At 42.1% G+C, this 26,720-nt stretch overlaps 1 protein-coding gene across 1 annotated transcript; it reads left to right on the forward strand.

The window, feature by feature from the left end:
* Positions 1-26,316, forward strand: LOC139542710 (DALR anticodon-binding domain-containing protein 3-like). Its single transcript, XM_071348478.1, has 13 exons — positions 1-449; positions 2,769-3,072; positions 4,791-5,096; positions 6,814-6,872; positions 7,000-7,101; positions 13,918-13,982; positions 14,254-14,312; positions 14,430-14,512; positions 22,723-22,849; positions 23,386-23,444; positions 23,881-23,994; positions 25,630-25,698; positions 26,029-26,316. Exons 1-13 carry the CDS (start codon positions 216-218, stop codon positions 26,146-26,148), a joined length of 1,701 nt encoding a protein of 566 aa, XP_071204579.1. The 5' UTR covers positions 1-215; the 3' UTR covers positions 26,149-26,316.
* Positions 26,317-26,720: the final 404 nt, after the last annotated feature.

Raw genomic sequence — 26,720 nt, forward strand, 5'->3', positions numbered from 1 at the left:
TCGCGCTTTTGCAGTACTTCACAAATAAACGGGATTCGGGAAACAACATTTGCACTCTACAGTTCCGCATTGTGATTATTATGCAGTCATTTACAGCCAATACGACATCGATAGACTAACTGGATCAAGTGAACGCATGTTTTTATTTGAAAAACTAGAAATTACTACGATACCGTATAGCTCAGCTGAAGTGATGACCAGGTAGTGAGTTAGTGATGGAGAACATTGAGAAGACGCCATTTCGGATCACCCATACCGTCCAAGCTCTGGGCTCCGCACTACGGGGAGAGCCTGAAAATGTTTCTGATGCAAATGGTCTGGGTAGCGGGGACAGAATCTCGAGTGAGCCGGAGAAGCTTTGGTTCAAAGAAAGCAGCGCTAAGAATCTCCGAAACAGGGACTTCTTGTCACCCACCACGGTGCTGAATACGCTTTATGCAGACGGACAGGTCGGTCTGTTAACGTTAGATTAACAGTTAGCTAACTAACGTTAGCTTCCTTCTTATTTAATTCTCGTATAACCCCATTGTATTTTGCCTTAGAATTGTTTTGCAGTTGGTGCACTGGTTGTAATGTATGAGTTGACAGCACGCGCTTTTCTCTTTGACAGGTTGAACTCTCGAGAGATATGTGGAGGCAAATTGTACCCCAAACTGTTATCAACTTCCACTTGATGATTGTGAACGATATTGAATTCATACATTTTCATATTTGAGACTTTTGGCATTGCCATCATCGACATAACATTTAAACATTGCGGCAAGTATTATTAACCCCTGACTGGCAAATACAATGTGGGTCACACAGCAAAATGTGCCACCGTGTTTCTACATGGCATGGGTCTCGTTTTTACATGGCATCGGTCAATACAACACCACACAGTCCTGCAGGAGGCAAGTTAAGCCTACACCACTACAGGCAGAAGGCTATTACTGCAATAGTTTTTGACTGTGTGATTGATAGTGCATATGTCTTTGCATGCAGGAGGCAAATTAAGCCTATACCACTACAGGCAGAAGGCTACTACTGCAATAGTTTTTGACTGTGTGATTGATAGTGCATGTCTTTGCACACTAGAAAATTGTCTGCTATCCATGGACAGCATGTACAGTTGAAGTCGGAAGTTTACATACACTTAGGTTGGAGTCATTAAAACTCGTTTCTCAACCACTCCACCGATTTCTTGTTAACAAACTATAGTTTTGGCAAGTCGGTTAGGACATCTACTTTGTGCATGACACAAGTCATTTTTCCAACAATGGTTACAGACTCAGTGAATTATAAGTGAATTAATCTGTCACAATTCCAGTGGGTCAGAAGTTTACATACACTAAGTTGACTGTGCCTTTAAACAGCTTGGAAAATTCCAGAAAATGATGTCATGGCTTTAGAAGCTTCTGATAGGCTAATTGACATAATTTGAGTCAATTAGTGGTGTACCAGTGGATGTATTTCAAGGCCTATCTTCAAACTCAGTGCCTCTGTGCTTGACATCATGGGAAAATCAAAAGAAATCAGCCAAGACCTCAGAAAACAAACTGTAGACGTCCACAAGTCTGGTTCATCCTTGGGAGCAATTTCCAAATGCCTGAAGGTACCACGTTCATCTGTACAAAAAATAGTATGCAAGTATAAACACCATGGGACCACGCAGCCGTCATACCGCTCAGGAAGGAGACGCGTTCTGTCTCCTAGAGATGAACATACTTTGGTGCGAAAAGTGCAAATCAATCCCAAAACAACAGCAAAGGACCATGTGAAGATGCTGGCGGAAATGGGTACAAAAGTATCTATATCCACAGTAAAACGAGTCCTATATCGACATAACCTGAAAGGCCGCTCAGCAAGGAAGAAGCCACTGCTCCAAAACCGCCATAAAAAAGCCAGACTACGGTTTGCAACTGCACATGGGGACAAAGATTGTACTTTTTGGAGAAATGGCCTCTGGTCTGATGAAACAAAAATAGAACTGTTTGGCCATAATGACCATTATGTTTGGAGGAAAAAGGGGGAGGGTTGCAAGCCGAAGAACACCATCCCAACCGTGAAGCACGGGGGTGGCAGCATCATGTTGTGGGGGTGCTTTGCTGCAGGAGGGACTGGTGCACTTCACAAAATAGATGCATCATGAGGAGGAAAATTATGTGGATATATTGAAGCAACATCTCAAGACATCAGTCAGGAAGTTAAAGCTTGGTCGCAAATGGGTCTTCCAAATGGACAATGACCCCAAGCATACTTCCAAAGTTGTGGCAAACTGGCTTAAGGACAACAAAGTCAAGGTATTGGAGTGGCCATCACAAAGCCCTGACCTCAATCCTGTAGAAAATTTGTGGACAGAACTGAAAAAGTGTGTGTGCGCGCAAGGAGGCCTACAAACCTTACTCAGTTACACCAGCTCTATCATGAGGAATGGGCCAAAATTCACCCAACTTATTCTGGGAAGCTTGTGGAAGGCTACCCAAAACGTTTGACCAAAGTTAAACAATTTAAAAGGCAATGCTACCAAATACTTATTGAGTGTATGTAAACTTCTGACCCACTGGGAGTGTGATGAAAGAAATAAAAGCTGAAATAAATCATTCTCTCTACTATTATTCTGACATTTCACCTTCTTAAAATAAAGTGGTGATCCTAACTGACCTAAGACAGGGAATTTTTACTCAGATGAAATGTCAGGAATTGTGAAAAACGGAGTTTAAATGTATTTGGCTAAGGTGTATGTACATTTCAGACTTCAACTGTAAGTGCGATGTGTTTGTGTGTAGGTTCCCCCAGCAGTAATGGTTAGAGTGCAGTCCCTGAGAGGGACAGGGGTTCTCCCTGTGGCTGGGGGGGAACTCATGGGAGAGGGGCTGAGGGTGCGGGTCGACCGGACTGCTGCGTTTCAGAAGGTCCTGAGTGACGCGTCGGTATACCTGAAGCCTCCTTGCCAGAGACAGGGGTGTGTGATGCTCAACTGCCCCGCCCTGCACCCCAAACCAAATTTACCCTCCCCTGACACCCTCACGCTGGGGCAACTACGCACTGTGCTGCTGACTGACCACTTAGGGGCGCTACTGAGGAGACGGGTGAGTAAGGAGATTACTATTCTGCCATAATGTCACATTTGGACACGCCTACACTACCGATGAAAAGTTTTAGAAAACCTACTACTTCAAGGTTTTTTTTCTTTATTTTTACAATTTTCTACATAGTAGAATAATAGTGAAGACATCAAAACTATGAAATAACACATATGGAATCATGTAGTAACCAGAAACGTGTTAAACAAATCTAAATATATTTGAGATTCTTCAAATAGCCACCCTTTGTCTTGATGACAGCTTTGCACACTCTTGGCATTCTCTCAACCAGCTTCATGAGGTAGTCATCTGGAATGCATTTCAATTAACAGGTGTGCCTTGTTAATTTGTGGATTTTCTTTCCTTAATGCGTTTCAGCCAATCAGTAATGTTGTGACAAGGTAGAGGTGGTATACAGAAGATGGCCCTATTTGGTAAAAGACAAAGTCCATACTATGGCAAGAACAGCTCAAATAATTAAAGAGAAACAACAGTCCATTACTTTAAGATCAGTCAATCTAGAAAATGTCAAGTACTTTGAAGAAACTTTCAAGTGCAGTCGCAAAAAACATCAAGCTCTGTGATAAAACTGGCTCTCATGAGGACCGCCACAGGAATGGAATACCCAGAGTTGCCTCTGCTGCAGAGGACGAGTTCATTAGAGTTACCAGCCTCAGAAATTGCAGCCCAAATAAATGCTTCACAGAGCTGAAGTAACAGACACATCTCAACATCAACTGTTCAGAGGAGACTGTGAATCAGGCCTTCATGGTCGAATTGCTGCAAAGAAACCACTAAGGACACCAATTAGAAGAAGAGACTTGCTTGGGCCATGAGAAACGAGCAATGGACATTAGACCAGTGGAAATTTGTCCTTTGTTCTGGAGTCCAACTTGGAGATTTTTGGTTAGAACCGCCGTGTCTTTGTGAGACACGGTGTGGGTGAACGGATGATCTCCACATGTGTATTTCCCACTGTAAAGCATGGAGGAGGAGGTGTGATGGTGTGTGTGTGCTTTGCTGGTGACACTGGCAGTGATTTATTTAGAATTCAAGGCACACTTAACCAGCATGGCTACCACCGCATTCTGCAGCGATACGCCTTCCCATCAGGTTTGGGCTTAGTGGGACTATCATTAGTTTTTCAACAGGACAATGACCCAAAACACACCTCCAGGCTGTGTAAGGGCTATTTGACCAAGAAGGAGAGTGATGGAGTGCTGCATCAAATGACTTGGCCTCCACATTCTCCCGACCTCAACCAAATTGAGATGGTTTGGGATGAGTCAGACCGCAGAGTGAAGTAAAAGCAGCCAACAAGTGCTCAGCATATGTGGGAACTCCTTCAAGACTTGGAAAAACATTCCAGGTGAAGCTGGTTGAGAGAATACTAAGTGTGCAAAGCTGTCATCAAGGCAAAGGGTGGCAACTTTGAAGAATCTCCCATATAAAATATATTTTGATTTAACACTTTTTTTGATAACTACATGATTCCATATGTGTTATTTCATAGTTTTGATGTCTTCACTATTATTCTACAATGTAGAAAATAGTAATAAATAAAGAAAAACCCTTGAATGATTAGATGTGTCCAAACGTTTGACTGGTACTGTATGTATCTGCTGAGTTGTATGTTAAGTGCACATAAATATGTGATAGACTGCGTAGATATAGGGTGTTGCTTTACCACTATATCATATGTCAGTGGCGTCACTGTTTTTCTCAGGTTTATTGTGTCCTGCTGCCCTGTGCTTCCAGAGGAAAGTGACATCATTGTCTTCCTCCGATTGCTTGGCATCGATTGGCCCACAGTGCCCATCAGCTGGACCAATGACGAGAGGGAGGAGAACATTTTGGAGGCTTTACAGAATTCCCCTTACAGAGAAAGAGAGGAGACAGATGGAGGAAGAAGAGAGAGTGAAGGAAAGAATATGGATGGAGATAAAGAGGAGATGCTCAGGGTGAACTTGAAGAGGGTGTTTCAGGAGGAGCAGCTGCCAGGGTATGACCTCAGCCTGGGCACCTGTACAGGTAAGACAAACAACATTGACCTTTTGACCTGGGGATTGGTTGTAAATGTCTTAACATATGAATAACCCATACAGTGCATTGGGAAAGTATTCAGACCCCTTAACTTTTTCCACATTTTGTTACATTAGATTTATTCTAAGGATGATTAAATCGTTTTCCCCCCTCATCAATCTAGACACAATACCTCATCACTATAAAGCAAAAACAGTTTAATTTATTATTTTTGCAAATGTATTAAAAATATCGGAAATATATGTAAATATGTAAATATCACATTTACATAAGTATTCAGACCCTTTACTCAGTACTTTGTTGAAGCAGCTATTACAGCCTCAAGTCTTCAAGCTTGGCACACCTGTATTTGGGGAGTTTCTCTCATTCTTCTCTAGCTATTTTCAGGTCTCCAGAGATGTTTGATCGGGTTCAAGTCCGGGCTCTGGCTGTGCCACTCAAGGACATTCACAGACTTGTCCCGAAGCCACTTCCGCGTTGTGTTGGCTGTGTGCTTTGGGTCGTTGTCCTGTTGAAAGGTGATACTTCACCCTAGTCTGAGGTCCTGAGTGCTCTGAAGCAGGTTTTCATCAAGGATCTCTCTGTACATCTTTCCTTTGATCCTGACTAGTCTCCCAGTCCCTGCCGCTGAAAAACATCCCCACAAAATGATGCTGCCACCACCATGCTTCACCATAGGGATGGTGCCAGGTTTCCTCCAGATGTGATGCTTAGAAGGCCAAAGAGTTCAATCTTGGTTTCATCAGACCAGAGAATCTTGTTTCTCATGGTCTGAGAGTCCTTTAGGTGCCTTTTGACAAACTCCAAGCAGGCTGTCATGTGCCTTTTACTGAGGAGTGGCTTCTGTCTGGCCACTCTACCATAAAGGTATGATTGGTGGAGTGCTGCAGAGATGGTTGTCCTTCTGGAAGGTTCTCCCATCTCCACAGAGGAACTCTGGTCTGTCAGAGTGTCGATCAGGTTCTTGGTCACTTCCCTGACTAAGGCCCTTCTCCCCTGATTGCTCAGTTTGGCTGGGCGGCCAGCTCTAGGAAGAGTCTTCGTGGTTCCAAACATCTTCCATTTAAGAATTATGAAGGCTACTGTGTTCTTGGGGACCTTCAATGCTGCAGACATTTTTTGTACCCTTCCCCAGATCTGTGCTTCGACACAATCCTGTCTCGGTGCTCTACGGACATCCACTGTTAACTGTGGGACCTTATATAGACAGGTGTTGTCTTTCCAAATCATGTACAATCAATTGAATTTACCACAGGTGGACTCCAATCAAGTTGTAGAAACATCTCAAGGATGATCAATGGAAACAGGATGCACCTGAGCTCAATGTTGAGTCTCATAGCAAAGGGTCTGAACGTAAATAAGGTATTTGTTTTTAATTTAATACATTTGCAAAGATTTCTACAAACCTGTTTTCACTTTGGATTATGGGGTATTGTTTGTAGATTGATGAGGGGGGAAAAACAATTCAATCAATTTTAGAATAGGGCTGTAACGTAACAAAATGTGGAGAAAGGGTATACTTTCCGAATGCACTATGTAGGGTCAAATTGCTCAATGAAATTGATTTCTTTCACAGGGAGCTAGGCCTATAGGTCACCTTTAGATATGAAACTTACTTTAATGTAGTTTAGATAAGTAAAATCTACAGAGATTAACAGTCTATAGGAGCAGTCTGTAACCCATAATCCTGTTGATTTGTCCTCAGTGCAAAGGGACAGTGTGTCTCATCTGGCCCAACTGGACAGGGCTACTGCAGGCTGCACTGTGAGTAACATTTTTCTCCTCCCCAAACTTTAAACATCAAGTACTACTATAGCTGCTATGTTGTGTATGTTCATACAATACTAAACAGTATAGGGTCTCATGTTTATCACATCTCTTATTGACCAAGGTATCCACGGCAACCGCAGTACATGTCACTTCCTGTCAGTATGAGTTCCGTCAGCAGCAGATAGCAATGCTGTGGAGAGCAAGTGGTGCAACAGTGACACGGGTTTGTTTGACACAACAACGCATTAAACTACCACATAATGACAAACTGTACCTCCCCAGACTAACCAGTAGAGGTGCACCAATTTTTGTAAATGAAAAAGAAATTGGTTTATGTTGCTCAAACTTTACTCTGATTTTGATCCAAAATCAGTTTATAAACCTATCCTTGCTGCAACCACATATGATCAGTGTTGGGATTCGTTACTTGTAAAATATGACGTATTGCTCGTAACTTTCAATCAACATAACGTGTCATATTACAATACTACTTTCTGTGCAAAGTAATGTGTTATGTTACTCCTTATATTACAAACACCATCAAATCCCACTTGCCAACAAGGTATGTTGGTCACCGATTTAATAATGCAGAGGATACAATACTAATGATAGGACAGACATCAAAGCATTTTAATGATTTAACACTGGAGTAGCCGTGATGAATACCAATCAGTGTAGATTAAGGGGAGGAGCCAGGTAAAGAAGGATTTCTAGGCCTTGAGATAATTGAGACATAGATTGTCTGTGTGCCATTCAGAGGGTGAATGGGCAAGACAAAATATTTAAGTGCCTTTGAAACGGGGGAAGGTAGTAGGTGCCAGGCGCACCAGTTTGTATCAACAATTTCAACGCTGCTGGATTTTTCACGCTCAACGATTTCCCGTGTATATTAAGACTGGTCCACCACCCAAAGGACATCCAGCTAACTTGATACAACAGTGAAAAACATTGGTCAACATGGGCCTGCATCTGTGTGGAATGCTTTCGACACCTTGTTGAGTCCATGCCCCGGAAAATGGACTCGTCTGAGGATAAAAGCGGGGGTGCAACTGAATATTAGGAAAGTGTTCTTAATGTTTTGTACACTCAGTATACTGTGTATATAGTAAGAATATAATGGAATACAATCGAAATAGAATATACTTTTGTCTTGCGAATGCTCACTTGAGAAATGGATGGACTTGCGGTTATCCCAAGAAGAAGTGATATTTTGAAAGAGCATTTAGTTTTTTGTTGTTTAGCAAATGTAAGGGTTTTGAAAAGCTCAGTATCTGCTCTTTGTAATCATATATAGAAATCAAAATGTCTTACTTGCATGTGACTGTGGGAGGATTCTCAAAGTCGCATTTTGGTAAAAATACAAAATAAGAGTGTTTTCCCTGCCTCTGTCAATTCCATGCTGTTCATCAGTCTCTTCATTCACAATTTGACAATGTATAAAAATATTGTCAGACAGAACAAGGCCACCTCTAAATTTGGAGTTATTTTCATTCTTCTTGGAATGATTCAAAGTGTGATCAGGCCTCACTGTGACAACAGCTTGTATACTTTTAAAACACCAACACTTGTGACAGATTTATTTTCAAACCTTTCCGAGAGAGCCTGTACCAGAGGTGTGGACTCAAGTCACATGACTTGGACTGGAGTCTGACTCGAGTTGATATACTTTTTTAAAACCTGAGACTTGATTTGGAGCCTAAAACTCGGGACTCGACTTTGACTTGAGACTGATGACTTGAAAGTATTTGGCCAGGTTTTTTAACGTTTAGTCACTCATTTTGTGGCACAGAATCTAAGTGGATTATTCTCCACTCAGCCCGAGACAATGGCTGCGTTTCAAACACATAAAAGACACACCCTCCTCCTCTTAACTTCACCTTATGCCCTTGGGGGAATCGCCAGGGCCATCTTTGCCAACGGTCCAAACGATTAGCCAAGTAAAGGAAGTTGGCAACCTAAGCCCCTCAGCCCTCGTTTTTGATAGAGTTTGTGAGTTTACAATCCTGTTCACTCCGGGGCCTGTAACGCCCCATAATTCAATTTGCGACGATTGTACATTCGCTAAGAAAAGTCAGCCAAAATGTAAAACCAACATCAATATGGAGAAGTCAACATACAAGTACAAGTAAAAACAAATGTAAATAAGTTAGAAACTGTGCTAATACTGCACATGACAGCACAAACGTGTATCGTGAAAGTAATGATGTTTTTGTTTGGTTAGCTTTTGGAAACATTAGCTAGTGCATACAACTTTCCCTGACATCACACTTCTACATTGTCATTTTCGATTTACCTGATATCGTCAGATGGTTAGCATTCGATGTCTGCGAATGAGTTGTCTTCTATCCAATATATGAAATGCAATCATAATTGACTCTAACGCATATAAAGCACACTCAACAGCTACCGGTGGTTCCATGATGACTGAAAACACAACCGTGGGGCGAACGAGTGACACATTTCCGGGCAAGGGCGGTCCATTTTAAAATGAATTCATTATTCCCTTGCCCTGCAAGTGTCAACTCATCATAAGTCATGATATTCACTTAATTTGAGGGCTGAGGGGAGAGGGTGTGTATTTTACATGTTTCGAATGCAGCCAGTACCGCACTTGCAAAAATACTGATTAGCTAGTGAAACACAAACTCAGACCTCTGATTGGACCAGAAAATTGTCAATCGACACAGGTCGGGTGAGTTAGCGCAGTGAGGTTTTGGGGGCTGCCAGTGTGAAACTGAATGGGGAAAGATCTATATTTTTCTACATATTTTAATAGGCTACATATAGCCAAACATTTGTATTATACCTTTTGCTTATTCAATCTGGTCACTAACCTAGGCCTACGGCATTGCACCAAATTCTTGTTACAAAAAATCTAATTTGTGCTTCAGAATAAAAAAGACACATTATATGGGACGTGCAAATGAATGTTCTCCGTGTAGAAATTAGACTTCAACTACAGCTCACACGACACACACACACACACACACCCAGGTATCGAGAGGCGGTACATTGCTCACTTTGTGACTGAGAGGTGCCAGTCCTGTCAATAGATTGCTAGAAGATGCATTTGTTCATTCTAGCGGGAGGGGGCTCTGCAGACTTTTTTCTGGTGCTACACATAGGATTTTTATTTTATTTTTGCATTGTAATTTAAACAATGTCTAATATATCTGACATTAATAGTGGAATGATAGTGTTTCACAGTAGTACTTACCCTTAGTGTTGTGATTGGCTGTGATATTCTCCAATTGATTTCTCCCGGCTAAGTAGCATCTGTTGTAAAACGGAAAAAGCTGTTCAGATTTTGTGGCTGTGTTATCTAGCGGAAATCCGACTTTGTGGCTGTGTTATCTAGTGGAAATTGCTCTGTCATTTCCTGTTTGCTAAAATTCTACACTATTTGCTCAATTTCAGTTTGTGAGAAAACAAGCGCTGAATAGTGTAGGGAATCACTGTACCATCAAAAAACTAAACTAAAATACCCGGCTGAAAATGACTCTAAACAGCGCTTGGGGAAAATACTGACCTCTTAATTTGTTAATGTAGTGCCGTTATGAACACTGTTATTTGAGGGAATTCAGAAAGTGGGACACTTTTTGCATTTAAGTATTCTGTAACCTCTTCAGACATCTATCCAACATATGATCCCAATACATGATGCATTTCTGAAATCCTCAGATGTTTCCAAATCACACAATTTAATTTCATTTTCATTGGGGTACAATTAGGACTATAATAATGGTGTCCCCGTTTATCTAACCTGCTGTCCCAGTCTACCAAATGCAAACTGAAAATATGGTTTTGACTCAGTGTACAGATGGGTGTGTCATACCTCCTGTGAATATGATATTAAACATATTTTTTTGTGTGTGATTAGGAAACAACTTTCAGAAATGTATCATGTTGGGCTAATGCAAAAAGTGTCTCACTTATTCTGAATTCACCTTAGTGCTTAACAATCTGCTACGGATGCATCTTTGCCACAACAGTAGGCTACCTGGTGATTTCATTTATAATGTTCATATTTCCGAAAGGTCTAGTTTGGGTTGGTTATATACCTCAGTGATGGTACTGGTTATATGTCTGAAGGTAGCTGGAACATTGCACTACCTTCAATCCTTATGGGATGAAGATGTAACATATTCTGGCAAATTAATTAGGACATTTTGTGAGGAAGAAAAAGGCTACAGAGACAGATCATGCTTTCCATCCAATCCTGCAACCTAGGCTGCATACAGGTAGGGCTAGGGACGGGCAACTCCAGTCCTCGGGGGTTTGATTGGTGTCACACGTTTTCCCCAGCCCCAGCTAACACACCTGACTCCAATAATCAACTATTCATGATCTTCAGTTTAGAATGCAATTAGTTTATTCAGCTGTGTTTACTAGGGATAGGGAAAAGTGTGACAACACTCTGGCTACCGAGGACTGGAGTTGCCCATCCCTGAGGTAGGCCATATGATCCTGCTTGCTCTGGACTCCAGAGAAGTGACATGATATCCCTGGTTGATATTGACTGCTAACATGAATGACTTGCAGTTGATTTCTGTATCTTGCATTTTGAAAATGCATCCCTGTTTATGGCTGTAATGACAGGCTTCATTTGCACAGGGACTGCATGTGTGTGCGCAGGGTCGCAAGCTTTGAACCACTCCTTTTTGGAGGTCACGGGTCAAAGTTTGAAAACCACTGCGCAAGCAAACAGATTGCTGATTTGCTGTACAGCTATAGGACCGGGTGCAGCGCAAACGCCAAATTGTAGGGAGAGAGGATTGCCATAAATGAGTATGTAGCTCCAAAAATTGTTTGGTGATGAAGAATATGAACCATTTACTTTGCAAGCTCACCAGCAATGGTGCATCAAGTAACAATTACTAGCATAGGTCTACTGGTCTTTTGGTATGTCAAAATTGCTTGATTGTTAAAATGTATTATTACCTAATGAAAAGGTCTGTCTGGTAGCCTCAATAAATTATTTCAGACAACTTGTTACGACTGGACTGGACTTGACTTGCTTAGAATGCACAACTTGGACTTGACTCGACCGGTTCTACTTGGGACTCGACATGAGACTTTGACCTTGAGACTTGCTTGTGACTCGAATGATAGTGACTTGGTCACACCTCTGGCCTGGACTATAGTCTACAATACATGTTTACTTGCAGCCTTGAAATGAAATAAACCGTCAAATAGATAATAACATTAGACTGGCATAACCACTATGAATTTACTTCCTGTGACAACATCGTTTCAGAACATAATATGGCCCATCTTTTCAGTTATGCCACTTTGTGCAATCAATTTATTTAACAGTAAAATTAGTTTCAGCTTGAATTCAGTAGAGACGAGGCTTTTTAAACTGATACACCAGTAGAGATATGATTCTGAAATTAACGCACTTGTTACTTAAAGCACCTGTAATAATATTATCCAATTTTAGAAAGTAATGTCTTACGTTAGTCCATTAGTCATAAAAGGATCTGATTACGTAACTAATAATCAGAATCCTATCTCTACCGGTGAGTTATAAACTCAGCAAAAAAAGAAACGTCCTCTCACTGTGAACTGTGTTTATTTTCAGCAAACTTAACGTGTAAATATTTGAATGAACATAAGTTTCAACAACTGAGGCATAAACTGAACAAATTCCACAGACATGTGACTAACAGAAATTGAATAATGTGTCCCTGAACAAAGGGGGTCCAAATCAAAAGTAACAGTCAGTATCTGGTGTGGCCACCAGCTGCATTAAGTACTGCAGTGCATCTCCTCCTCATGGACTGCACCAGATTTGCCAGTTCTTGCTGTGATTTGTTACCACACTTTTCCACCAAGCCACCTGCAAGTTCCCTGACATTTCTGGGGGGAATGGCCCCAGCCCTCACCCTCCGATCCAACAGGTCCCAGACTTGCTCAATGGGATTAAGATCCAGGCTCTTCGCTGGCCATGGCAGAACACTGACATTCCAGTCTTGCAGGAAATCACGCACAGAACGAGCAGTATGGCTGGTGGCATTGTCATGCTGGAGGGTCATGTCAGGATGAGCCTGCAGGAAGGGTACCACATGAGAGAGGAGGATGTCTTCCCTGTAACGCACAGCGTTGAGATTGCCTGCAATGACAACAAGCTCAGTCCGATGATGCTCTGAAACACTGCCCCAGACCATGACGGACCCTCCACCTCCAAATCGATCCCGCTCCAGAGTACAGGCCTCGGTGGAACGCTCATTCCTTCGACGATAAACCAGAGTCCGACCATCACCCCTGGTGAGACAAAACCGTGACTCGTCAGTGAAGAGTACTTTTTGCCAGTCCTGTCTGGTCCAGTGACGGTGGGTTTGTGACCATAGGCGACGTTGTTGCCGGTGATGTCTGGTGAGGACCTGCCTTACAGCAGGCCTACAAGCCCTCAGTCGTTGCCATCCTGTACTTGTCCCGCAGGTGTGATGTTCGGATGTACCGATCCTGTGCAGTTGTTAAACGTGGTCTGCCACTGCGAGGACGATCAGCTGTCCGTCCTGTCTCCCTGTACCGCTGTCTTAGGCATCTCACAGTACGGACATTGCAATTTGGCCACATCTGCAGTCCTCATGTCTCCTTGCAGCATGCCTAAGGCACGTTCACGCAGATGAGCAGTGACCCTGCATATCTTTCTTTTGGTGTTTTTCAGAGTCAGTAGAAAGGCCTCTTTAGTGTCCTAAGTTTTCATAACTGTGACCTTAATTGCCTACCGTCTGTAAGCTCTTAACGACCGTTCCACAGGTGCATGTTCATTAATTGTTTATGGTTCATTGAACAAGCATGGGAAACAGTATTTAAACCCTTTACAATGAAGATCTGTGAAGTTATTTGGATTTTTACAAATTATCTTTGAAAGACAGGGTCTTGAAAAAGGGATATTTCTTTTTTTGTTTATATAAAAAGGCCTCGTCTCTACCAAATTCATGCTGTAACTCGACATCTCATGTTGTCTTAAATTGATTGCTCAAAGTAACGTTTTTTTCCCACCCCCTCTTTTTCTTTATCTGTTTCTTAGAGGCATCTTGTTTGTGGACCAATGAAGACACCTGGAACTCACCTCAGTGCTACCCAGTACCTTCAGTAAGAACATCTTCTTTTATCATTTTGATTCAGCTTTAGTCCCAGTAGCTATCACTTTGCTCTGCTGTTTGCTCTAATGTAGCCTATTCAGATCTCTAATGTAGCCTATTCAGATCTCTAATGTAGCCTATTCAGATCTCTAATGTAGCCTATTCAGATCTCTAATGTAGCCTATTCAGATCTCTAATGTAGCCTATTCAGATCTCATTGAGCCACTGCGTGTGTGTGTGTGTGTCTGTCTCATTGGCTCCTTGTTCACCCTGTCCTATAGACTGAGAAGAGTGCAGATGAAGGAGGCCTCAGAGATTAAGTATGGAGAACAAGTCGAAGGTGAGTCTGCTCAATTTGTCTGAACTCTGTAGCATGTGTATGATCAGGGACTGTTGTGGTATGTGATCTCCCTCCTTGGACTTAACACTTCTATTACAACTCCAAATACTGTTTCAGACCAAACTTGGGATGACATCATCAAGGTCATGACCTCAGCCACAGTGAGGTTTGAGCTGCTCTCAACAGTCCATACGAGCCCGGTGAGTCTTAGTAGCTGTGTGAGAGAGAGACTCACTTCTTGGAGCTAGTCTGCATGCGCGCGTGCACACACCGATAATCATGTGTGTGTATTTTGATTAGATTTATTAGGATCCCCATTAGCCGTCGCCAATGGAGACAGCTAGTCTTACTGGGGTCCGACATATCATGAAAAATACATTACAGACAAAAGATGTAACAATTTACATACACACACACTACATGTTCAAGTTTTTAAATGTATCTATCAGTTACACATACATGTCAGTACATACACACACCCAGTGGTGATTTTAGCATGTAAATCTTGGTGGGGGAAACAAAAAAAACATGTAGATGCATGCCAGCAAAGCCACTACATGACCCAACACTAACCAATACATTAATAGCACTATAACGGTGACAAACGATGCCCACAAACTGTTAGGGCCTACATAAAGCTGTCCCAACAGCAGAGTCCCAACAGCAGTCCCAACACCTTACCACTGCTACAGTTCATTCAGCCTCATATACTGCCTTTTTTTTTTTTAAACATAGCTGATATGGCTGACTTGCTTTAACAAATGTGGTTTCTACTGACAATTGAGATGTACAAACTATGTCACAAGGGGACGGCAAGTGAATAAGAGGCGATCCGTAATTTCAATTAAGACATTAATGAGCGAGCTAGGATGGACGTAGTCAATATAACTATTTGTTCATCACTTTTGAAATGTACAGCGACAGAATTCAGATCATGGGCCGTTCATACATATAATCAGACAATGAAAGCTCTTACAATATTCAATGATTACATTTCTCTAAAACAGGTTATAGGCAAACAAGCACACACCTGCCACGAACGATAGGTTTACAATACCACGTTGGTGAAAGTTGACCAAATTATTAGTGTGAGGCACATGAGCTACTAACGGCTTACTACACAACACTCTCTTAGTATTACTTTAGCTACAGTATACATATCCCTCTGGTATCCTATATCATTTATGAAGCTGCATAAGACATTTTTGGACTCACGTTGTGATGTGCTTGAACAGGAATGTGGCGCGGCGGTCCTTTGTGGGCATATTGTCATCAAAGAGAAAGATGACCGTTCAAAACGTATCTTCCCAGTCGTAGCTTGTTTTTCACGAGTTCCAAGTTGTCTTGAACTCAGTTAGCCACTCATTCCTTCCAAACCACTCATTGTTGAATTTGCTATTTCCAACTTGTTGTGTAATATTTATGTCCAATGGCCGATGAGCACCGATAATGTTTTCTCTATAATTTCTCTTCATATGACAAGGATCAAAAAGGATTTGTTTGTCGACTTGATTCATGGTTACGACTGCTAGTTTGCTAGCTAAGATTTTGAAAGTATGATGTTGACATGATCAGTCCAATCAAAGCTACAGTAGATATAATGTGATATGTTGTCATTCTATCTGTGGCCAGTGACCTTGAGCCTTCTTGGATGGGCACTTCTAATATAACTCTATGGCAGAACCCAAGGAGCTAAAATTTTCGATCTCGGACCTTAAAATTGGGGATGATGTACTGTGCCATGAGTGATAGAAAACTGAGACAATCAGGCGTAATGCTCCATTTTCTGCTGGCTAGCCCCACCACAGAAAGCCCTGAGCTAGGCTGGAACACCTGCATTTTGGAGCTGCCTTACTCAAGAAAGCAAAAAAGAGACCAGGTTTGTATGCGGCTTTATTAATTCAATGTAATTGCCCTGAATGACGGGTCGCCACTGCATACGCACAGCAAGTAAGTCACATGGGGGAGAGGCATTGTGCCGTGAGGTGTTGCTTTATTTGTTTTTTGAAACCAGGTTTGCTGTTCACTTGCACAATATAAGATGGGAGTTCTATGCACTCATGGCTCTGTATTATACTGTATGTTTCCTTGCATTTGTTCTGTACCTGGGGACTGTGAAAGACCCCTGGTGGCATGTTTGGTGGAGTAAGTGTGTGTCAGTGCTGTGTGTAAGTTGACTATGCGAACAATTTGGAATTTCCTACACATTGAATGTTTTTATAAAAACAAGAAGTGGGGGATCACATGACCCTTGAACGAGTTGGCCGCATGAACTAAGAGCTCCGCACAAGTAGTTTCCTATTCTTAATCTTACTTCCACTTCAAGTTAAAACTCCTTTTAGCTTTAGTCAAAAAGTCATGGCGGCTACAAAAGGCGATATTACAGGTGACATTTTTACCCGGACTCGAGCATTAGCGGCAGAAAAAGCCTCCAAGAAGCAGTTAGCTTCAGAAAAAGCTAGCGTCATTAGCGAGGAGCAAGAGGACCCCCCCCCCCCGAAGCCCAACAAATGCCAACCTCGCACTCTGTCGAAGTCATCCTTTCTGAGCTGAGATCCCAACGTACAGAACTCAACATCAAATTAGATGGCATTAACTCTCAGCTCAGTGTGATAGGGGGCAAGGTGACAACCCTGGAAAATGCTTTGCCTGACATCAACAACAAGATAACCATCAACGCGGGGCGCCTGGATGAGGAATAGGAGTGAATCCTATCCATGGAAAACTCACTGACAGACGCCATGGAAACAATAACATATGCTAAAAAGAAAATAGAGCATCTGGGAAAGAAAACAGGGGGCGAAGGAATAATTGTGTTCTATTAAATCTGGGCGAAAAAGAAGAGTGAAACATGCCACTGATCCGCTACCTGTAAGACAAACTTCCCAAGTGGCTCCACCTGTCCACCGACAGGCCCATAGAACTGGAGAGAGCTCACCGAGCACTGAGGCCCCCACCAGCAGCCAGACAACCACCGCGCCCACTCACCATACGTTTCCTGAGATTCACCGACGAGTCCTACAGGCGGCGAAAATCAACACCATTACAGTGGGAAACGCAAAAAACTCACTTTACACCAGGACCTGTCAGCTGGAATACGGCGAAAGCGCCGAGAGTTTGACGAGGTGAAATACTCCATTGACCGAGGCATCTTTAGGGGATTCAAATACCCAAACGAGCTCAGGATTCTTCACCAAGGAGCCCTGCGACACTTCAAAACTCCCGAAAAGACTAAAGTTTTTTGAAGGACAATCCTGATCACTGAGAAATGGACCAATGACTAAAAGCGATTACAGTTATTACTAATGGAGGTAAGACAACATATAGCCGCCATCCAAAGACCCACCGCCCCCCTAAAATGTCATTATAGCCGTCTAATTTATATTATTTTAGCTGAGGGATAGGCTCTATAGCATAACCTAGGCCTACTAACGTTTCAGCCTACTTTGATTTCACTTTATTTTATTTTTATTATTGTTATTTGTAGTTCTCATTTTCACAGGCCTCCACCATTTATAGGCTGTCGATTACGACACACTTACAGACCTAACGAGAGGCTCAATGTGTCAATTTTATGCCTATGGCCTATGGCCTGCTATTACGTTTTTAATAAAAACAAACAACTTATCCTATAGATCCCTCTTAAGGATTTGCCCCAACATTTCTGTTTTTATTTGGTCCAAAAGATTAGCCCTATGTCCTTTGGGGGAGTTTTTTTTAATGTGGTCTGGACGGGGGCTACGTTGTCACTTACTCAATGCGGGCTGAGAGGATGAGGCATTTCTTTGGTGGGGAGGGGGAGACGTTGTGCGTTGCTAAGTTTTTTTTTTTCGGAACACAGAATTGAGACTGAGCGTGGGGGTAATAGATCCAATGGGATATGTCGAGTTGTTTGGGAACTCGGCTAGGGTGTTCAGAGATTGTTCTTTTATGTACACCATTTATTTTTATTTTATGTGATCGCAGCTGTAACTATTATCCATCTTTACCCAGAGATGACTTGCACTAGAGTTCCATTACTGTTCGATGACGTTGACTAGTACCTTACATCTATTGACATGGAACTGCCATTGTCTAGGTCATTCAATAAAATGGGAAAAAGATACTATGTGCTCTAAAAAAAAGGAAAAAGCAGACATTGCACTATTACAAGAGACACACCTCTGTGATGCCAAACTTCGCAGAGCGCGGGTGGGACTGGTGTATTTCTCATCTTTCAAATCAAATAGTAGAGGTACAGCCATACTTATCCATAAGAATGTTCCATTCATAATTGACAAAAACATATCTGATCCGGAGGGGAGATATTTTGATAACTGGGTCACTGTATGGGCAACCAATTACTATCTTAAATAATGTTATCAAACAAAGTGTTCCATACGTTGGTAACTACATGGATAGACAACTACACACAAGACAACAAAGATTCTCCTGTTTCTCCAGCCACAATGTGGGATGCTGCCAAAGCCACACTAAGAGGTCATCTGATTGCATATGCTTCCTCTAAGAAAAAAGCAATGGAAGCACACAGGTTAGATCTTGAGAAGGACCTGGAACGCTGTGAAAAAGTACATAAACAATCCCCAGACAGTGCCTCCTGGAGTCAACTTAAAACAGCCAAAGCCAAACTGAACTTGGACTATACTCGGCAGATTAAAAAAATAAATAAAAAAAATAAAATAATAAAAAAAATAATTTACCAAACAGAAATGCCATGAGTATAGGCATAGTAGATTGCTTGCATACCAATATATATATATATATATTTTTTAAAGCAGTCAGAGCGTACAATCATGGCTATCCGAACAGCAGAGGACGAGGTCACATATGACCCAAAAAATATAAATTTAACTTTTCATGATTTTTACTGCAAACTATATACTTCTGCCTCCGTATGTTCTCTCAGAACTCCACTCCTTCCTAGAGGGAATCTCGCTACCTAAACTATCAGAGACCGACCAAGAAGATCTCAACTCCCCCTTCACTCCTGAGGAGATCCTGGAGGCAATTACCTCCATGCCACCTAGTAAGTCCCCAGGCCCAGATGGATTCCCCAGAGTTCTACAAAGCTTTTTGGCCCCAGCTTAGCCCTATTTTGATGCCAATGCTGGATGATTTTTGCAAAAACGGAGTTCTCCCAGACTCTATGCACACAGCTCGCATTACAGTGTTGCTCAAAAAAGACAAGGACCCTCTATCCTGCTCGTCCTTCCGGCCCATAAGCTTGTTTGATTTCGACTACAAAATAATTACCAAATTGCTTGTCAAGACTAAACACTTTTCTTCCCAAAATAATAAAGGCGGAGCAAACTGGATTTATTAGAGACAGGTACTCTTCTGATAACATTGCCGTCTTTTTTATATTATTGATCAACTAAACACACAGAAGACCCCTGTCCTGCTGGCTTCACTGGATGCTGAGAAGGAGTTCGACAGGATGGAGTGGAGCTTTCTGTTCTCAGTCTTAGAAAAGTTCAATATGGGCCCAAACTTTATTAAATGGATCAAATCACTATACTCATCCAAATGCCATGGTGACTACTAACGGACTGAACTCTGACAGATTCCCTTTGGGACGGGGCACAAGATGAGGGTGCTACTTGTTGGGGCTGGAGCCTCTGGCAGAGTTTATAAGGAGCAATCCAAGTATTATGGGTGTTTCTGCAGGCGGCCTGCAGCACAAGATTTCGCTCTATGCGGATGATGTCTTGCTCTACATATCCAACCCTGAGAAATCCCCCCCCATTTTAGACACAATTGCTCAGTATGGCAAGTTTTCAGGATATAAGATACATTTTAACAAATCCACTGTTTGCCCTCTCAATCTTACACTCACCAGCTCTATGAAGACACTATGTCCGTTCCAATGGAAGTCACAGGGGTTTCAATACCTTGGGATCTTCGTAACACCAGATCTGAATTGCCTTTTCAAGGAAAATTATCTTCCACTCCTGGATCGAATCAAGAACGATCTCCAAACCTGGATCTCCCTCCCAATTAGCTTAGTAGGAAGAATGAATGTCATTCGTATGAACGTCTTCCCTAGATTGAACTATTTATTTCAGACGCTCCCATGCGATCTCCCAGTTTCCTTTTTCAAAACAACTAATCAAAGCATGTTAGCAATAAAAACCTAGGATCAATTTCTCCACTCTATCAAAACCTGAATCTAAGGGCGGTCTTGCCCTTCCCTCCCTTCAATTGTACTACTGGTCTGCCCAAATCCGCAACATGCTAACATGGATCACAAACAGACAAGACTCAACGTGGATTCAGATAGAAGCCCATTCCTGTGGTTCACTGCCCCTAAGCTCAATTATATTCATTAATAACTTTAGTGAAGTGGGCAACATAGCCAAAACCTTTGTGATTTACAGCACCCTACTAGCGTGGAGGGACTGTAAGAAATACCTGGGCATTTCCTCCCAAATATGTTCTCACTCACCTATAGTATGCAACCCAGACTTGCCAAAAGCCCTGAGGGATGCCAATTTTAATCTTTGGCATACTTTAGGAATCAGGACCTTTTCAGACCTATTTCATCAGAAAACCACTACACTGAAATCCTTTCAAGAGCTCTGCAGTGAATTCAATGTGCCAAGATCCATTTTTTTTTATTTTTTAATATCTTTAAATTAGATGTCATTTCCTCATTTACTTCCAAGAGGAGGTGAATGAAGCTGAAACCCTTCTTGCTCAGCACAATCCATTAAAGGCAAAATCTCATATCTATAGACTCCTTTCTGAGAAAGGGGGCTCCTCCTTTACTCCTTTGAAAATAATCTGGGAAAAGGACCTTGGTCTCACTATCAGTGATGAGTTATGGGCGGAGGTTTGCGGCAGGGTATACTGCTCCTCTACTAATGTAAAAATGAAAGAATCTAATTACACATTTCTGTACAAATTTTATTACACTCCAATGAGACTCCATAGAATGAAAACAGACATTTCTCCTAACTGTAAAAGATGTACCTCTGAAAGTGGAACCTACAGTGGGGCAAAAAAGTATTTAGTCAGCCACCAATTGTGCAAGTTCTCCCACTTAAAAAGACGAGGACTGTAATTTTCATCATAGGTACACTTCAACTATGACAGACAAAATGAGAAAAAAAATCCAGAAAATCACATTTTTAATGAATTTATTTGCAAATTATGGTGGAAAATAAGTATTTGGTCAATAACAAAAGTTTATCTCAATACTTTGTTATATACCCTTTTTTGGCAATGACAGAGGTCAAACGTTTTCTGTAAGTCTTCACAAGGTTTTCACACACTGTTGCTGGTATTTTGGCCCATTCCTCCATGCAGATATCCTCTAGAGCAGTGATGTTTTGGGGCTGTTGCTGGGCAACACAGACTTTCAACTCCCTCCAAAGATTTTCTATGGGGTTGAGATCTGGAGACTGGCTAGGCCACTCCAGGACCTTGAAATGCTTCTTACGAAGCCACTCCTTCGTTGCCCGGGCGGAAAAGCTTTTTGTGCATATGGAAAATTCTGTTTACCTTTTTATTTCAGCTCATGAAACTTAGGGCCAACACTTTACATGTTGCGTTTATATTTTTGTTCAGTATACATGTTTTGACCATGACAGTTTACAATCGAAGGTAACACCAAGTCCTTTCGTCTCCTCAACTTGTTCAACAGCCACACCACACCAGATTCACCTGAGGTCTAGAACTTAAGGAAGGATTTCTACCAAATGTTAGAAATCCTTGGAGGGAGCTGAAAGTCCGTATTGCCCAGCGACAGCCCCGAAACCTGAAGGATCTGGAGAAGGTCTGTATGGAGGAGTGGGCCAAAATCCCTGCTGCAGTGTGTGCAAACCTGGTCAAGAGCTACAGGAAACATATGATCTCTGTAATTGCAAACAAAGGTTTCTGTACCAAATATATTAAGTTCTGCTTTTCTGATGTATCAAATACTTATGTCATGCAATAAAATGCAAATTAATTACTTAAAAATCATACAATGTGATTTTCTGGAATTTTTTTAGATTCCGTCTCTCACAGTTGAAGTGTACCTATGATACAAATTACAGACCTCTACATGCTTTGTAAGTAGGAAAACCTGCAAAATTGGCAGTGTATCAAATACTTGTTCTCCCCACTGTATATCGATACCTTCCGCATAAGTATTCCTGTCTCATCTATAGATGTTATATCCGTGTATTGCTACTACTGTGTCATCAAATGAATGATCTAAGTGAGTCTCAGAAATGGCTAATATATGAATGTTATCTGATCTTAGTAAGTTTCTTGATTTCATTAACCTTATTTCTAAGGTTTCATACTGTATATGAACTGGTATAGCTCTGTAGCGTGCTGGCCTACCTTGCTCTCCAGGGGGTTTGTGTCTGGCTGGTGTTGAGTCAGAGCTGACTGGCAGACTGATGGCTGTTTTCACACACAGGTCACTCTGGATGTGCAGAGGGAAGGCAGCGTGTCCACCAAGGGCCCCAGAGGCGGAGTCTTCGTCATGTACAACTGTGCTCGGCTGCACACCCTATTTGACAGCTACGAGCGAGGTGTGGGGAAAGGTGAGACAGGGGACACGCAAGGCAACTGGATGATGATGATGGATATGATGTCCTTTAGCAGACGTGACTGACTTGATAATGCCGCATTCGAAACAACTGGGAAATCTCAGACTTCCGACCTCAGTGCAATCAAAACAACTGGGAACTGTGAAATAAATTGGCTCCAACTGAGAAAAATGTATTTGAACGGTCATCCAACTAGGGAACACAGGCCTCTTTCTAGAGCTCCAACTTTCAGACCTGAAGATCACTGACGTCATGGGTTGAGCTCAGTTGTTTTGAACGTGCCATTATCCAAAGTGACCCAGCAAACACTTAGGCCACATACTGTAGTGCATATGTGTTATGTTGTAGTCAAACCACAAACTGAGCCATCTGAACCACACAATTGTATCGCTAGGCTACCTGCCGCCTTTACACTGCCATATTGTATATGCGTACTAGTGCAGACCACACCAAGCAAACATGTACATCCTACATTGTACTCTGTCTTTCTCATGCTGCATGTTCAGTTCCTCCGTATTTGCATCCTACAGGACTTTACCCTGAAATCCCAGAGGGCTCCCAGTTGGACTTCTCAGCTCTAAAAGAAGAGGTAGGTCTATCATTGGTTAAATGACTGCTCCACAGCACACATTACAGAGCCTGTGCTGATCAAGGATCAGTTTTGCCTTTTAGGTCATTACATGGATGGGGCACAGGAGGCTGCTGAGGGGAGGACAGCTCACAAAAATGGCCGGAACAGAGCGAATGGAATGGCGTCAAACACCTGGAAACCATGGAAGCCATGTGTTTGATGTATTTTATACCATTCCACTTATTCCGCTCCAGTCATTACCACAAGCTCGTTCTATCCAATTAAGGTGCCACAAACCTGTGGGATGGGGGAGGACCTGATCCTGGATTCTTCCCAGCACTTCTACTCTGAGGTGCTTTGTGAATATGGGCCTAGATATCTGTGTTTCATTTGTACTCTGGTCCTCCAGAGATTGCTATTCTCCACAGTCATGGTGTCTTTTCCTGTTTCATAGGGGGAGTGGCTTCTTCTGTTCGATTACCTCATTCCATTCTCGGAGCTTCTCGACCAAACAGGACAGACGTTGGGGTGTGATGGAGGGGCCAGAGTCAACCTGAAGACTGAACAGGTGAGATTTAAAATAATATATAAGTGCATTTGAAAAAGTTTGAAGTTTGAAAAAGTTTGTCAGTTTGGACACACCTACTAATTCCAGGGTTTTTCTTTTTACTGTTTTCTACATTGTAGAATAATAGTGAAGACATCAAAACTATGAAATAACACATGTATTTATGTAGTAACCAAAAAAGTGTTAAACAAATATATATTTTATATTATAAGTAGCCACCCTTTGCCTTGATGACAGCTTTGCACACTCTTGGCATTCTCTCAACCAGCTTCATGAGGTAGTCACCTGGAATGCATTTCAATTAACAGGTGTGCCTTGTTAATTTGTGGAATTTCTTTCCTTAATGCGTTTGAGCCAATCAGTTGTGTTGTGACAAGGTAGGGGTGGTATACAGAAGATGGCCCTATTTGGTAAAATACCAAGTCCATATTATTGCAAGAACAGCTGAAATAAGCAAAGAGAAATGACAGCCCATCATTACTTTAAGACATTAAGGTCAGTCAATCCGGATAATGTCAAGAACTTTGCAAGTTTCTTTAAGTGCAGTCGCAAAAACCATCAAGTGCTATAATGAAACTGGCTCTCATGAGGACCGCCACAGGAAAGGAAGACCCAGAGTTATCTCCGTTGCAGCGGATAAGTTCATTAGAGTTACCAGCCTCAGAAATTGCAGCCCAAATAAATGCTTCACAGAGTTCAAGTAACAGATACATCTCAACATTAACTGTTTAGAGGAGACTGTGTGAATCAGGCCTTCATGGTCAAATTGCTGCAAAGAAACCACTACTAAAGGACACCAATAATAAGAAGAGACTTGCTTGGGCCAAGAAACACGAGCAATGGACATTAGACCAGTGGGAATCTGTCCTTTTGGTTTGAGTCTAAATTTGAGATTTGTTTCCTACTGCCGTGTCTTTGTGAAACAGAGTAGGTGAACAGATGATCTCCGCATGTGTGGTTCCCACCGTGAAGCATGGAGGAGGAGGTGTGATAGTGTGGAGGTGCTTTGCTGGTGACACTGTCAGTGATTTATTTAGAATTCAAGGCACACTTAACCAGCATGGCTACCACAGCATGCTGCAGCGACACGCCATCCCATCTGGTTTGGGCTTAGTGGGACTGTCATTTGTTTTTCAACAGGACAATGACCCAACACCTCCAGGCTGTGTAAGGGCTATTTGACCAAGGAGAGTGATGGAGTGCTGCATCAGATGACCTGGCCTCCACAATCACCCGACCTTAACCCAATTGAGATGGTTTGGGATGAGTTGGACCGCAGAGTGAAGGAAAAGCAGCCAACAAGTGCTCAGCACATGTGGGAACTCCTTCAAGACTGTTGGAAAAGCATTCCAGGTGAAGCTGATTGAAAGAACGCCTAGTGTTCAAAGCTGTCATCAAGGCAAAGGGTGGCAACTTTGAAGAATTATAAAATATATTTTGATTTAACACCATTTTTGGTTACTACATGATTTCATGTGTTATTTCATAGTTTTGATGTCTTCACTATTCTACAATGTCGAGAACATTAAAAATAAAAACCCTTGAATAAGTAGGTGTCCAAACTTTTGACTTGAACAGTAGGTAAATGAATGCTCATATAATGTATGTTTAATGTGTGTGCAATGTGTCTCCCAGATCTGCAAGTTCCTGGTGTCCCTCAGTAAGGATTTTAGCTCCTATTGCAACAGAGTCCACGTCCTTGGGGTGAGCACTCCCTAATTTTTCCGCTATGATTGTCTGTCTGTGTTGAGGGTGGGGGTAGTTAATTTAGGTTAGGTTTAATTACAGCATGTGGTCTCGCAGTATGCAGAATTACATATCTGTTTGCATGTGTGATGCCCCTTGATGTTTGGCACATTGTGTTAATGGCCTATGACCGACCATACCAGGCCTGAAAACATGGTGTACTGATAGACAGCACAGATGATTTTTGATTTAAACTGATTAGTTCACACCAAGTTCAGTCCATACAAAACCCCTCCCCCCTCTTTTTCAAACTGTCTCTCACTATATCCCCTCTTTCCCCCTCTACAGGAGCCGTTGCCTCACCTCTTCAATCAGATGTTTTGTCGGCTGCAGTTGTTGAGAGCACTAAGAGAGCTCTACCATAGCGCACTAGACACTCTTCACCTTCCTCCCATTCCACAGCTATAGCCCCAAATACCCCAACGAAAGCCAGAATTATAGCCCCAAGAACTGACCCAAATTCCCCAACTATAGCCCCATGAACTGCCCAAATATAGGGCCCATTAACAGACAAAAATATCACTAGCCTATCCCATAGATGAAATAGACATAGAAATGCCACTTTTACTGCCCAAAGGTAATACTGTAGTTAGCAATAGGCTTTTATTTTCTCCAAATTGAAGATCTGTTACGCCCCCATATACTTACACACTATATTACACCCACTCTATTTATTGCTGATAAAAGAAGGTGTATAAATGATTCACCCTACAGTGAAGTATTTGTCTCCCCAGTCTTATCACCAGTATCTCTGATGTACCACAGATACAGCCTCTACCATAGACACTCACTGCCTTTGAACCAATGGTCATCTTCAGTCTTCCCTTATACAATACCATAGATGATTTTCCACTAACAAACACTGCCCCAGAGCCATTGGTATTTACACAGACTCTGCATGTACACTGTAAGCACTGCCCCCGCCCTCATCACTAGATATTGCTCCTGGCCATGAGCCATTTACGCTCCCCTACCTTCCC

Source organism: Salvelinus alpinus, chromosome 17 (assembly GCF_045679555.1).
Source record: "Salvelinus alpinus chromosome 17, SLU_Salpinus.1, whole genome shotgun sequence".
Classification (NCBI taxonomy): domain Eukaryota; kingdom Metazoa; phylum Chordata; class Actinopteri; order Salmoniformes; family Salmonidae; genus Salvelinus; species Salvelinus alpinus.

Bases quoted from the DNA above. Each gene is read 5' to 3' on its own strand.
- LOC139542710 (XM_071348478.1), top strand. From the start codon at position 216: ATGGAGAACATTGAGAAGACGCCATTTCGGATCACCCATACCGTCCAA. The intron at 6,873-6,999 runs GTGAGTAACATT...TTATTGACCAAG, and splicing joins GGGCTACTGCAGGCTGCACT to GTATCCACGGCAACCGCAGT. The intron at 25,699-26,028 runs GTGAGCACTCCC...CCCCCTCTACAG, and splicing joins ACAGAGTCCACGTCCTTGGG to GAGCCGTTGCCTCACCTCTT.